The following is a 14,482-nucleotide window of genomic DNA, read 5'->3' as shown; positions in this document are numbered from 1 at the left end:
TAACTGACGCCAAAAACATCCGTTGAATCAATGTGCAACTATTTTCTATTCAGACAAGCCTTGCCGGTAGAGCTCGCTTCGCTCGCTCTAATGAAACTAGAATCTCTTCCAAGACAACTTATTTTCTCAGGAAAAATACTGTAAACTTAGACATTTCTTCTAAATGTTGTTCTGAATGAAAAAAAGACCTGGTGAATAAACTTTATGGGCTATATTTTAAAAAATGGCAGTAAAATTGTTTGAAACAAAGGTTATGTATCAAAAATCAATTTCCTGTCACAATTGAACTACGAATGTTGCAAGAACTTTCAATAGTATATATGTGTTTCCCAATTTTTCTGAATTTAACGAAATGGAAGTTTTGTGGGCTAATGCAACTCTCAGGGGCATTATTATGTATTGTGTATGTATATATTTAAAATGCTAAGAAAAAAACTTTCTACGGAAGATTTTTTACGTCCCGGAAATAATTCTCTGAAAAACTCCAAATTGTCACAAAATCGACAAATTAATGCATTTTCAGAAGTTATCAAAACCATTGTATTAGAGTGCTTTTTACCCACTGTTTAATTTTTTCTTCAGCGATTCTACGGGATTGTCATAATGTAAAAAAAAAAAAAAAAGGTTTTCAGACAGACGGACAAAAGAAAATATGTTTCTCTAAAAGATCACTTAAATCTTAGTTAAGTTTTGCGTAAAAAATTGAAGAAAAAAGTTCAGTCAAATCAATTCATTTGAATCATTACAGTTAAAAAAGAAACTGAAAAAGGGATCATGTTATTCATACTTATTTTATTGTTCTCAATCATTGGTTTGTTTCAAATGGAAAATGTTTTGACTATTAGTTTAAAAAAAACTCTTGTAAGATTTTAAAATACAATAAAAATGTCAATCTATGAATACATTTCGATAACTTCATATAAAATTCTCAACAACAAAATTCAAACTTTATTGGTTGAAAAAATTAATAGAAGTTAAGAATATGAAATCAAAGACCTGAAATAGAAAAGATGACATTGTTGATATTGATTTGTACGAATAAATCAGGAATGAGTTGATAAACGAATCTAATTCAGGTACGAATTAATTTTATTTCCTACTTTATGTGACATACCCTAGCTACATGTACAAACATTATATTTCGGTATGTAATGATGTAAATAGTTTTACGAAGTAAGTCTTTGCACTGTATTGTTCTAAAATATGGGGTGATAAAACTTTTTATGTTAAGAACTCATATTTCTTTTTTGTATACAATGAATTGATGAATAAATGGATGATTAAAGGGCGGTTATAAGTAATATATTTTTCTATTAAAACAATATGAAATATAAATACTTTGCTTTCAAAATTACTTTTATTTGTAGATTCTGATTTCGTAACCATGGCTCTCGATTGTGATTTGATACTTATGATAGTGTTTTTTACCATCAACATAATATTTTGTGTAAGTACAGAACAACAGCAATGAAATGTTTGAAAACGAATATATGCAAATAATTTACATAGGATATAGTCACACAATCTACCAATCAATTTACAGACTCAGAATTTGACATAAAATAATTGACCATGTTGTCAAACCATAGTTGTAAATTTATTTCAAAGAAAAGAAGTCTGTGTTAGTGTAAAATCAATTATTTCATATTGATGTTTATGTATAGCCATATATTGCCTTTTCTCAATAAGTGAACCAAACATGTTCTATTTGACAGTTCATGGGATTGGGGTTAATCATTGTTGGGAGCCTAACTTTCAGAAACGTGTCTGATATTAACACAGACCATATCAAGTCTCTTCTGGAATGCATCCAAGCAGTCAGTGAGGTCACCACTCTGTCCATAATTCTTATAATTATCGGAGTGGTCATTTTCGTATTTGCTGGTTTGGGGTTCTTTGGAGCATATTCAAAACGAAAGTACATACTAGTTGAGGTAAGTAAAATTTCACAATTGAAAATTGTTTTATTTATGATGCTTTCTGTGGACAGGTTTTAACAACAAGAATGATAATCTGCTGTTTTATTCTATGATAGTCAATCAGAGGAAAGGACATTGTGATGTTGAATGTATTTTTAACTTGTCTTTGTTTTAGGTTCTTACTGATTATATATCTCGATTTAAAGAATGATCTATTGGTTTAAGGTTGACATTGCATGAGACAATATTTTGAAGGGGGAGATTTGAAGAGAATAAATTTTGATGTTATCATTACTTTCAAAAAGATTTTTCATGTACTTTTCAGCAGGAAAAAATCTGAATGGTTTTGATATTTTTATTTTGCACTTCGTAAAACTGTCAAACCATTGCATATCTTTCCTCCCACTTAAAATGAAGTTTTGTATAAATTCATATCATTATACCAAATGGCAGACTATTGACAGAAGGGTATAAAACCCCTTATGTTTTTACATGTTAATATGTACATGTATTTATTTAAAATGATCTTTAAGATGGTACAAAACATTGGGCAATACCAGAACCAAAAATGATCAAGTGCATAACAAATTTTTAAGAGGGATCGATTATCCTGTCCATTTGTATATAGACTGTATTGATCTCCTTTGATTTAAGATTAAGAAGGTAAAATAAATTTTTTGCTTAATAATAATTATATCTTAAAGTTTTAAGCAGATCTGATGACTAATTTGCTGACAGACCCGCCCCCTTAATTGACTTAAACTCATGTGCTCATGAGCAAAAAAGACGAGAACAGAAATATACGTTACGGTTAGTTATGTATTTTAAACACACGAATTATTTTCTTTAAGGTCAGACGACACGTTCCTCAATTTTATTAATAAAAAAATTCCAGGAAATTGTGAATGATTTCCTACTACTTTGACAAGCTTTCTTGCAAAAAAAAGATTCGGTTTTCTCTATAACTAACCAGGGATTTGTGCGAGATACTAGAGTATGTAAATTCCTACATAATCTTTTTTTAAAATTGGCAATTTATCTTCAATCGTAGATGAGCATAGAAAGGGGAATAATCAAATATAATATTTGAAACCGATTTCGGTTAAATAAGAATTATTTTCATTGGTGCTCTTTATTACGAGAAGATATAAAAAGATGCACTAGGAACGTGTCCTCTGACCTCTACATCCCATGGGAAAAATCATGGGCCGATTTTGTTTTCAATATCACAATTGTATAACAACACAGGAGCATTGCATCCGCTCTCCTTTATATGACAAACATATATATATCAAGGAAAAAATCGAAAGTAGGAGACGATTTGTAAACAATGTCAAAAAACAACTTACTTGACAAAAGTTAAGCAAATCCTCCCACACAATGTTGCAAATGTTGTCAAAGAACACGTCACACTGAAATACTACTAATAAACTCGGTAAAAATTGTTGTTATTCCATTAAAACCGCTGTCTGATGCAGACGTTCAATCTCATCGTCCAGGGAAAGATAACTCCATTCTGCTGAATATATGCTCGGGAAGGATATATAAGGGGTTGGAACCTTTTGTTCTGTAACCCATTGAATGATGTACTGGTAACTGACCTGTATCTTTGATTGTCACCACCTTCTTCTCAAAAAACGAAATTATATTCATAAGTGTTCACAAATCATCAAAATATCTAGTAATAAAAAATCAAATCCCAGAATTTGTGAATTTGTGAATTTGTAATTTTGATAATAAAAATATTGATGAACCTTCACAACGCACTTTGAATTTTTTTTCAAAATGGGTTGATTGGTCCCAAATTCATCTTACTTTGAGGGTTTTTTTTTCAAAGTTAATATATTTTTTACAAAGTGCGTTGCCACAGGCCAATCACAATACATATTTATTTTTTTTTAAACAAGCACCTTAGACGGGTGAAAGATGTTACTTTAGCACAGACATAGGTATCTGGCACTGTGATATATCTATTTTTGACAACATACTTGATACATAAGAAGCTAATTTTGATAAACAATAAGATGTGTTAACACTGTTTTAGAATGAAAACCATTTTGCTTAACAAATATGTCTTGTAAAACAGCTTTCATTTAAACTGAACAGAAGAAAAAAACAAGCAAAATGTTTGCTCAAAAATTCATGCAAAAAAATTATGAACATTGAACAAGTGAATATAGATTTTCTTTGTTAAAAAGATAGCTCATAGTAATATATCGCAAAGTTGCTCTATATTTTGCTTTATTCTGTTCAATAACAATACTTAATGACATTTGTAATTTCATTTTTTAATTTATTATAAAAACAAATATTTAGTGATCTTTAAAGTTTTAGCTGCAATAGTAACCGTTATATAACCTAGTTTAAACACACTGAAATGTATGGCATTATGCTTCTTCTTTCATTGTGTTCTCATTTAAATAATTCATTATTTTTTTTTTAAAGGAATCAAAAAGCAATAAAATATCTAAATGAAATTGGTGTAAATAATCTACAGCACTGTATATCAACAACAGTGAAAACATTACAGTTTACGTATGTAAAAAAGAAATAAAGACTCAAAAGTATTAGAATATTAAGGACAATGCCAGCTTTTCCACGCTGCTATTCATGTGAAAAGTCAATAACCTATAGATGATTAGCAGAATTTCATTCTGTTAGTAGTTTTGTTTTGCATCAAGCCTTTTTGTCTTTCCTAAAGGTGAAATAGAAATCTAAATAAAATTTTGGGCGCTTTAAGGACAAAGGAAAAGTTTGCACTTTAAGTGAGAAGATAAGCAACTGATTTACATGCAACTACGTACTGTTCTATTACTTCTATTATACCTGATAATTTTAATAATAACTTTGAATATTAATAACTTTAAAAATTTACACAATACCACCTATATTTGCTGTTCTCTTCTGACGTATTGAAGATCCATGATCATCCCAAGAACAACCATCCTCAAAACAAGAAGCGTGCGGAAGAAGTTCTCAATTGCATGTAAAAAACGAACAATTGTCAAGCATGAATAAATGAGTTTTTCTGTTGTATCTGTTCATCAATTTCTTTTTTTTTTTCAGTACGCAAACTTAGTTTTCATGCTTCTTGTAATGAAGATCATTGTCATATCTTTGTGGCTTACAATGAAAAGTGAGGTAGGTTCTTCAAATTGTTAAAAAAAAACGTGCAAAATAAAAAATATATATAATGTTTAAAGAAATTAACTTTCAGACATTTCAATAAGAAAATAAGACCCCTCTTTATGAACAAAACGAACTAACATACGATTTTTCTAATCATTATATTATCATTTGTAGGTAGAGACGGAAATACAAAGCAAAATGCTTGAGTCTTTGAAAAATAATTTTGTAGCGGATACTGTTTCATCCACCAATTCTTTTTCCAATGAATGGAACTACATGTTCATGAAGGTGAATGAAAACCTACCAATTTTAATCAGATATATAAATTATTGAATAGGTGACATTCAAATTTAAATATTGATTTTATTTACCTTTGCTCTATATAGCTGGACTGTTGTGGCGTGAATCCTGTCGTATCAACAACAAATGATTTTGATGCCACGTCTTGGTGTACTACATCGGGATCATGTCAGGCCACTAGTTCACAGATTCCAAAGACCTGCTGTCTCAATGTTGACGAAAACACGTATACTTCGGCTCCAAGTGGCTGTCATGCAAGCGTTAACAGTGGAACATACAATGCACAGGTTGACCAAAAAATATCCCAGAGTAGATAATCGTTTTGGCAAATAATTATTAAAGAGTTATCTTTGAAATTCAATGGTTTACACGTCATTTTTGTAGGATTCCTGAATCGGATAAACCAGGAATCTCGGTATGAAAAATGCTAATCGGCTTGCAAATACAATAACCGAGATTTTAATGAATAAATATTACCTGATTTGTTAATTAACGAACGCTTACCCAGCCAACATTGAGCCAAACACTTGATGTACTTTATAGATTCATGCGCATATGAAGCTCTATACAAATTGCATTTATCTATTGATTTTAATACTCATATTGTTGTTTTACGATTAATAGAAATACTCTAATTTGATCGAGAAAGAAATTGCATGCTTCTTAATAAACATATACCAGTGTTGGTATTTGTTTATGTTTAAAATGTTCAATTCAGCTTAACATCAACAATTGTATTTTATATTTAATATGCAAATAATGTGAATTTTGAAATCGCTTTATGCTTATAAATAAGTAGCTTAGCAGAATTTTTCTTAACTCTTTTTAGGTTAAAGTAAACACGGGTAAGGGAAAGGAAATAATCATTAATGCGTTTATACACCATAAAAGAAAAGAAACAGCATACTTACCATGAATTATGGTGTGTTCTCCAAACGGCTTATCGCCAGTTGGGCAATTAGACAATTATGGGCCCTTCTACGGAACACAAGTAGAGTTTCCACGTGTTCTCCTGAATAGTGCAGGTTTTATCATTTATTACTCCCATCATCTTTTTTTTACTGAAACAATTTAAAAGGAATATATGCAAGTTCTAAAACTAATGTTAGCCTCTCCTTGTTACATGCACTATATATCAAATTAACTCATTAACTTGATAACTGAACATAAAAAAGTAAGTGGGTGCTTATTTAAAAATTTTATAAAAGTTTGAATTAAAAACATAATTTTTATCCAAAGGGAATAAATGTATTTTTTTATTTTGAGAGAAGAATCATCGAATTTTTTTTTTTTTTTTTGGGGGGGGGGGGGGGTTCTCATGATAAATCCTTATCTATTTTAAGAGAATTAATAAATGTGTTATCGATATCTTATAAAGTAATTAGATAGCAAACTATTATGCATATTGAGATCATATCACCTGCTTGTAACCTTAAATATAATTAACCATCATAACTTTGATTATTTTATGAATATGATAAAATAACATCACTTTGAATTAGATTCTGAAATTAAACGACAGTTCGTGTATAAAACAGTTCTAGTTGTACTAATAGCAAACAAAACATTTGAGATTTAAACTGGTCAGTTGAAAGGAAAGCAAGATTACACATATTTACAGATGACAAAAACATTTTTGATAAATCTACTCAAGTTACAAAACAAATTTATTTCAATTTACATTTGAATTTATGATTAATTACGTCATATGATAAAAAATAAAAACTGCATTATTGTTGCGCATAATAAAATTACAACTACATTTATAGAAACATGCATTTATTTCTAATGAATTCATGCTTTTTTACTTTTGGAACACAGATGAACACAGGTAAATTCTACTTGTATCCCATTGAAGGACATCATCATTGCCTTTAATAATTGGGTGTTGGTTTTAGCAAGTAGTTGTTCGGAGAATAAACCTAAATTATGATACGTAAAATTTTGAACCTCCACGTTCCTTAGAAACATCCAGTTTATTAAAACATAATCGTTACTCTCTGTAATTAATAGATAATTGCACAAACAAAACGTATAGCAAATGTCGCTTCTCGTTTATTTTATCACATGAAACCTTCAATGTTTTTTTTATAAATCATATATAAAAATTAAACATCTTTGAAACTATTTCCTAAACCCTTGCTGATTGATTTTTGTTATTCGACCTGTTTTTTTAAAGACCCCAAAACCTCTAACAGTAGTCCTTGTAATGATGTCAAATATGGAAAATATGGAAAATGTACTTCGGTGGGCTCCTGTTAATATACATGTATAAATAAAAAAAAAAGTTAATGGCCTTTTCAATTTTAAAATGGTTGGTGTGTACCTGACACATTTTATTTTTCATAATTCATTATCATGTTTTTTACGTGGTATACATTCCGGTTAACGTGTTTGACGTGTACTGTGGAAAAAGTTAATAGACATGTAAAGAAGGCACAAATCGACAAATCAAAAATCAACATAAGCATTTTACAAAGCATGTACAGATCTGACAAGTCGAAGAGTCATCTGAAATGTGATGGTAAAACTAAAGTACCATGGTCCCTAGTAATTAATTTAAGTGACAATACTTACATTGACAAAAATGTCGGCCAACAACAATGGATTGCTTTCGCGTAAGGAAAAATTGAGTTTTTAGCTCAACTGAGCTGAAAGCTCTAGTGAACTTTTCTGATCAAAATCTGTCCGTTGTCTGTCGTCTTTGGTGTTGGGGTTGGCGTTGGCGGCGTTGTCGTTGTTGTAAACTTTTCACATTTTCATCTTCTTTTCCAGAACCACTGGGCAGATTTCAACTTAAGTTGGCACAAAGCATCACTGGGTGAAGGGGATTCAAGTTTGTTTAAATGGAGGGCCACACCCTCTTTAAAGGGGAGATAAATAAGAAACATGAAAATTTGTATATATTTTTCAAAAATCTTCTCAAAAACTATTAGGCCAGAAAAGCTGTAGCTTGTATGGAAGCATCCTTAGGTAGTTAAGTTTCAATTTTGTTCAAATCATGGTCCCCGGGGGTAGGGTAAGGCCACAATGGGGAGATGGATTTTTACATAAGAATGTATAGGGAAAATATTTTAAAATCTTCTACTCAAAAACCTTGTAAGGAGGCATCATCCTCAGGAAGTGTAGATTAAAGTTTGCTTAAATCATGGTCCCCGGGGGTAGGGTTTGGCCAGAATGAGGGGGGTCAAGTTTTACATGGGAATTTATAAAGAAAATCTTTAAAAATCTTCTATTTGGCCAGAAAAGCTGTAACTTGTGTGTAAGCATCCTCAGACAGTTAAAATTTAAATTGTTCAAATTATTGTCCCCAGGGGTAGGGCGGGGCCACAATGGGAGGATGAATTTTTACATAGGAATATATAAAGAAAATCTTTAAAAATATTTTCTCAAAAACAATTAGGCCAGAAAAGCTCAAATTAGAGTGGAAGCATTCTCAGATAGTGTAGATTCAAGTTTTTTTTAAAATCCTGGTCCATGGGGTAGGGCTGGGCCACAATGGGTGATGAATTTTTACATAGGAATACAGTGTATATAGAGAAAAATCTTCAAGAATTATCTGGGAAAGTTTTCAGTTTAGAAAACAATAACTTGTGTTTAAGCATGGAATGGGCAGATTCGAATTTGATCAAACCATGATTCCCTAGAGAAAAGTGGGGTCATAAAGTGGAGGGGGTGGGGTTATAAAGGAATAAAGAAAAATCTTCTTATAGGTACAACAACAAAAGGAGCTTGATATTTACCATAAAAATATGTGGATAAAAATCGACAAATTTTTACAACAAAAATTGAGCAAGATTTACTTTATTTAGTTGTCAAGATATTTTGATTTGATACCGTAATGCTAATTTGATCAGAAATTATGCAATTGTTACTCAGGTGAGCAATATGGCCCCTGTGCCTCTTGTTATTAAAAGTGTTCATCATGTTTGTATTTATATTTGTTCTCTTTTCTCAGAACTGAACAATATAATCAACTGCTGTTATTTGTGGATTCAAAATTGTCAAACTTATCCTATTAAAAAATTTATGCATAAATTCTCTAGTTAAATATATACAGTCATTTCATGCACATCTTTTACAATTTTATGCTATGCTACATTATGCGATTTTAATATTATGATATGCTATGAAATTTCAATGCTATGCTATGAGATTTGTATACTATGCTTTGAAAAATTGAAATGAAGAGCATATTGATTGGGCATGCTGTGCTATGCTATGGTATGCTATGAGATTTGATAAAAAACGCCCCCAAACACAGAAGAGTTCCACAAATTTCGAAGTAAAATGATAGGAAGCTAAAGTTTACCACAAATTTGCAATGTGAACATATATTTTTTCAAGTAAAAACATTTTAAACTGAGTTAAAATAATTGTGTATGCTATGGTGTGTTATGCTATAGTATGATATGAGGAATGAGATTCTATGAGATTGTATGCTATGGTATGAGATTCCAATGCTATGGTATGAGATTCCAATGTTATGCTATGAGATTCCAATGCTATGCTATGGTATGGTGTATGTTGTAAAAGATATACTTGAACTGACTGTATTTAATTAGAGATTGACCGTTCAAAAAACTTAAATAAACCGTTAACAAAATTTTGACTGATTGTCACTAAATTTTATATATCATGTTTGGGTTTTTTTTTAAATGTATATTGATTTAATTGAGTTCATCTATCTCTTCTTATCTTTCAGGGATGTTACGATGTATTAAAGGAAGCATTGCTATCATATTCATCCAGCATTCTTGGTCTATTATTTACAACTATATTCATTGAGGTAAAAAGATTCACTTAACATTCAAAGCACGTATTTTATATGCTTTCACGAGTAAGGCACAAGACAAAACTGGTCTACAACAACTTTTATAATTCTATATTTTGATAAAGTATTATTTTATCATTTTATAAAATGATATTTATTGATATTTTAAAAAATAAAACATGAAATATCTTAGTGACATTACTAGGTAGGGTTTATTAGATATTTATCTAATACCATGTATTTATGAACAGTTATACAGTAATTTCCTTGCAATCAAAACAGGTTTATCTTTTTTTAATATAAAAAAAAAATACAAAAATTTTCTTGAAAAAAAATAAAAACATTAATTCGTCTTTGAACAACGAAATCATGTATTAGAAATGATACTTTTAAAATAACAATACATGAAATAAAACTTCGGTATATAGCATTCCACCTTAGGTACGCTTCCATATGATATGAATGGCATGTACGGCTGAATCTGAAGATTGTTTCTTTGTTTTGGAGATTTTCTTTCTTACTTTTCAAACTTATTTATCAGCAATATATAATTGTTTTTCAACATATTGCATCTGTTTACAATAAATCTTGGTTATATAATTATGTACTCCTCATAATAACCGTGCAGTTTATGTTATTATCATTTCAGATATTCGCTGTGATCTGTGCGTTTCTGATTCGTAGCAAAGATAGACAACTCTGGCGCACCCATTGTCCTATCCTCTGTAAGTGCTTACCGTTGGATGCACCGGCAACTAAGTAAACTGATATACAGAGACAATGATGATGTTTATTCTGGTTTTCATTCTTTACGGGGAAAGTTCACTGTACCTTAATGGTTTGTACCATAATTAATGTACAGGGTATGCGCAGAAATCGACGAAAGTCTGTTATGCGTACAGTTGAATAATTTCTCATCTATTTTTTCAGTATCTTTAACAGCGATTTCTAGTCGTTTCGGGCTTTCCCTCGTTCGGTCCTTGATATATTCGGACCATAGTAGGTACAAGAAGAGTCAAATAACAATGTATTTTCTCTTGATGGACTTAATATGTTATCTGATATTAATCTTAATAATGACATTAACCAACCAATAACTCGTGAAGAAATATTTAAGGGTATCAATATGTTGAAAAATAACAAAGCGTGTGGTGATGATAGAATTTTTAATGAATATATCAAAAGTACCCAAGATTGTATGTTGAATTTATATACTGTATTGTTTAACAAAATATTTGGTTCTGGTGTTATACCCACACAGTGGGTTAGTGGTAACATTATACCTGTTTATAAGAATAAAGGGGATAGTACAGAACCCCAAAATTATAAACCAATTACACTTTTGAGTTGTCTTGGAAATTATTCACTGCTATCATTAATGAAAGGTTAAACAAATATGCTGATAATGTTCAACTCATTTTAGAGAACCAAGCAGGTTTTCGTAGAGGTCATAGTACTATAGATTGTATGGAACAAGGTATTATCAAACAATATTGATGGAAAATGTTTTAAAAGTATCACTAATATGGTTAATGGATTAAGTTCTGAATTTTTCGAATGTACAGTTGGAGTAAGACAAGGGGAAAATTTATCATCTTTTTTATTTTCACTATATTTAAATCTATATACATGTACAAACAATGTCAGAGGTTTGTCACGCTTGTCTGGGAACATTTAGTAAGATCTTAATCTTTATTTACATGTTTTTGTCTTATTGTATGCAGATGATACAAACTTATTGTGTACATTTGTATATACTGATTTTGAACCTCATATACCAGTGAACTGGTCTTGAGTGAATAAAGAAGTGAATTGAATTGAATTTGACATATTCTGCAGTGAACATTTTGCCTTATTATAATCTCATCATAAAATTTGTACCTTTTGGTAAATGGTTGATTAATTATCTTAATTGACGGAAACTTTGATGTCTAAGATGGGGGACACACACCATTTCCAAAAACAACAACACAGACATAACAGTAACAAACACATTTATTAAAACAACAGTAATTAATATGTCAGGCCAAAACGACTATGTATCTACGGCCGAATCTCGCTGGGGCCGAATCTCGCTAGGGCCGAACATATATAGGGCCGAGTGGAGAAAAGGCCGAAACGACTTCTTACCTTAACAGCTTACCTTTTTAATTTGTTATATCAAAGAACTTCACGACACAAGTTTTGTCCTCGATCCATTATTACTCATTGCGAGTATCACATTGTTAATCTTTGATAATCGAATTAAATTTATCCTAATTCTATTATGCCTTTGCTTTTAGATTTCACTCTTGGTTTGATGTGGTACATGTTTGTATCTCTTGTTGTATAAAAGAATTCTTTCAAAGCGTGTTAAAATACATCACTTACGATTGATTTTGTGTCAATTATATAGACATCTTCAAGTAAAGTACTTAAGAAATATCAGTTAAAATTTCGTTGATAATGATTGTAGATCAAAATGTATTTATTTATTTTATGATATTAGAATAAATGTTTTGGTTTTTCCTTTGTTTTTTTATATATCTAATTTGAGGAGAGGAGTTTGTCAATGTTCAATCAATATGCTTTAAAACTATATAATATTTAATTAATCAAATAGCATAGACACTTTTTAATAGATACTTTTCTTCTAACATATAAAGAACGACAACTCATTTAACGTTTAACATGGAGAAACATATTAATTTGTAATTAACAAACATATAAAAAATATAGTATAAAAACTGAAAAAGTCTTATAAATCGTGTAGCTCTTTAAAAAAGGATAATAAGCTGTTGAAGACAAGTATTGTGATATTCTTTTTTTTTAATGATAACGAGCATGAAGAACATGTAAACTTTTAGTTTCTTCTAAGACATCACGTTTTACCTATACAAATAGAAAAACATGGTCCGAAGACCTGAACAATTTTTATTATATGCAACCAACCATGGAAAAAAAACCTATCAGAATTAATTAAGGTCACGTCAAAATGACGTTGAAATTCGCAATGTCAAAACATTATCCTTAATCCTTTTTAAAAGCAATTTCATGAAGATATTTATATAAAATCAAGAATGTATGGACATTGTAACTTTTAATTCAAAATTTACTTTAATTTATAGTTGATAACCTGTGTTTTTAATACGTCCAATGTCATTAGAAATAACCAAATTTCACGTCCATTTCACAGAAATGAACGTAAATCACTTACACACTGTAAACTTTATTAAGGTGCAAAGTTTCTTTATCAAAAAGCTGTAGGGAAAGCGTTTGAGAATTCATACTTGATTTTACGTCTTTAGTGTGGTGGGACGAAAAAGAGGTGTATCTGTTTTAGATGTACGAGACTTATTGTTAATGAACCCTGAAGAAGAAGAAGATAGAACAAGGAATCCGAATCAAGAAATCTTATCTGTAAAATTGACTGAAACAGCTTTTTAAGTTCTGTTGCAAAGCAAAGTAGCTATAAATTCAGCCGTCAGGGTTTGTACAGAAAAACTCATGTAACTTAATATTTGATCAAACGATAATGTTTATGAATTACATTGGGAAAATATGTTGCTTAAATATTTGTTATGAAAATCTTATTTAATATAAAACTTATTTCTTTTAAAATGCTGATTTGTGGAAAACTTACGTTGCAACGAAGTTACAACATCAAATCTATACTCGTGTGTGAGCGAGATTTTTTTAAATTTAGCGCAGCTTTTTTTGATTCTCCAACTGTCTGTAATATTACGGTGTCTGCGAGATAAACAGCAGAAAGCGGGTCAGAATCCGACGATACGGCGAGATACGACACACTGTTTTAATGCTCCACTTATCACAAGGCCTGGCCAAACTCGATGTTCGTTTTCTGGCGCCTGCTGATTCTTGTGTTTTATAATTGAGATGTGGTATTCATTTTTTAGTTGTTTTAGTTGAAACATTTTTACGTTAAATTATATGATGCTATTTAAAAATCCCAACTAAACAACAAAAGAGGATACGTTATGTTTTGTTTTGTAAGATATTAAAAGTAGATATTACGGTGGTATGGGACACCACCAAATTGTGGCGATTTTCCTATCGAAATAAAAAAAATCAACTTTAATTTTTAAATGTTTTCTTTCCCAAAACGGTTACCTAACAGCGCGGTGGGTTAAAGCGTAAACTACGAATCTGCAAGTCAAGAGCTTTCCTCGTGCTGGGGCTTTTATATTCTTTTATTTTTCAAAAATATGACTTTTGGTCAAATATTGCAAAATTTGAAAATTCTAAACTGCTGAAAGTATTTTGAATGTAATGTTCTTTACCCACATTAATATCGACAGGTGTCTCATATACCATCTTAAAGCATCCAATGAATTCAAAGTTTTATAACGGAAGAATATAA

At 30.5% G+C, this 14,482-nt stretch overlaps 1 protein-coding gene across 2 annotated transcripts; it reads left to right on the top strand.

Annotated features, from left to right (window-relative positions):
• Positions 1-1,079: 1,079 nt before the first annotated feature.
• On the top strand, positions 1,080-12,628 carry LOC128193059 (tetraspanin-1-like). Of its 2 annotated transcripts, none has more exons than XM_052866263.1 (8): positions 1,080-1,144; positions 1,368-1,447; positions 1,716-1,934; positions 4,986-5,064; positions 5,227-5,336; positions 5,435-5,635; positions 10,054-10,137; positions 10,772-12,628. In XM_052866263.1, exons 2-8 carry the CDS (start codon positions 1,385-1,387, stop codon positions 10,883-10,885), a joined length of 870 nt encoding a protein of 289 aa, XP_052722223.1. In that variant the 5' UTR covers positions 1,080-1,144; positions 1,368-1,384; the 3' UTR covers positions 10,886-12,628. The 2 variants fall into 2 exon arrangements, with proteins under 2 accessions (XP_052722223.1, XP_052722222.1); XM_052866262.1 differs by having other exon boundaries at positions 1,106-1,173.
• Positions 12,629-14,482: the final 1,854 nt, after the last annotated feature.

The sequence above is a fragment of the Crassostrea angulata genome, chromosome 7 (assembly GCF_025612915.1).
Source record: "Crassostrea angulata isolate pt1a10 chromosome 7, ASM2561291v2, whole genome shotgun sequence".
In the NCBI taxonomy this organism is placed as follows: domain Eukaryota; kingdom Metazoa; phylum Mollusca; class Bivalvia; order Ostreida; family Ostreidae; genus Magallana; species Magallana angulata.
Note: the sequence above shows the minus strand (reverse complement) of the source record. Positions and strands in the feature narration are given on the sequence as shown.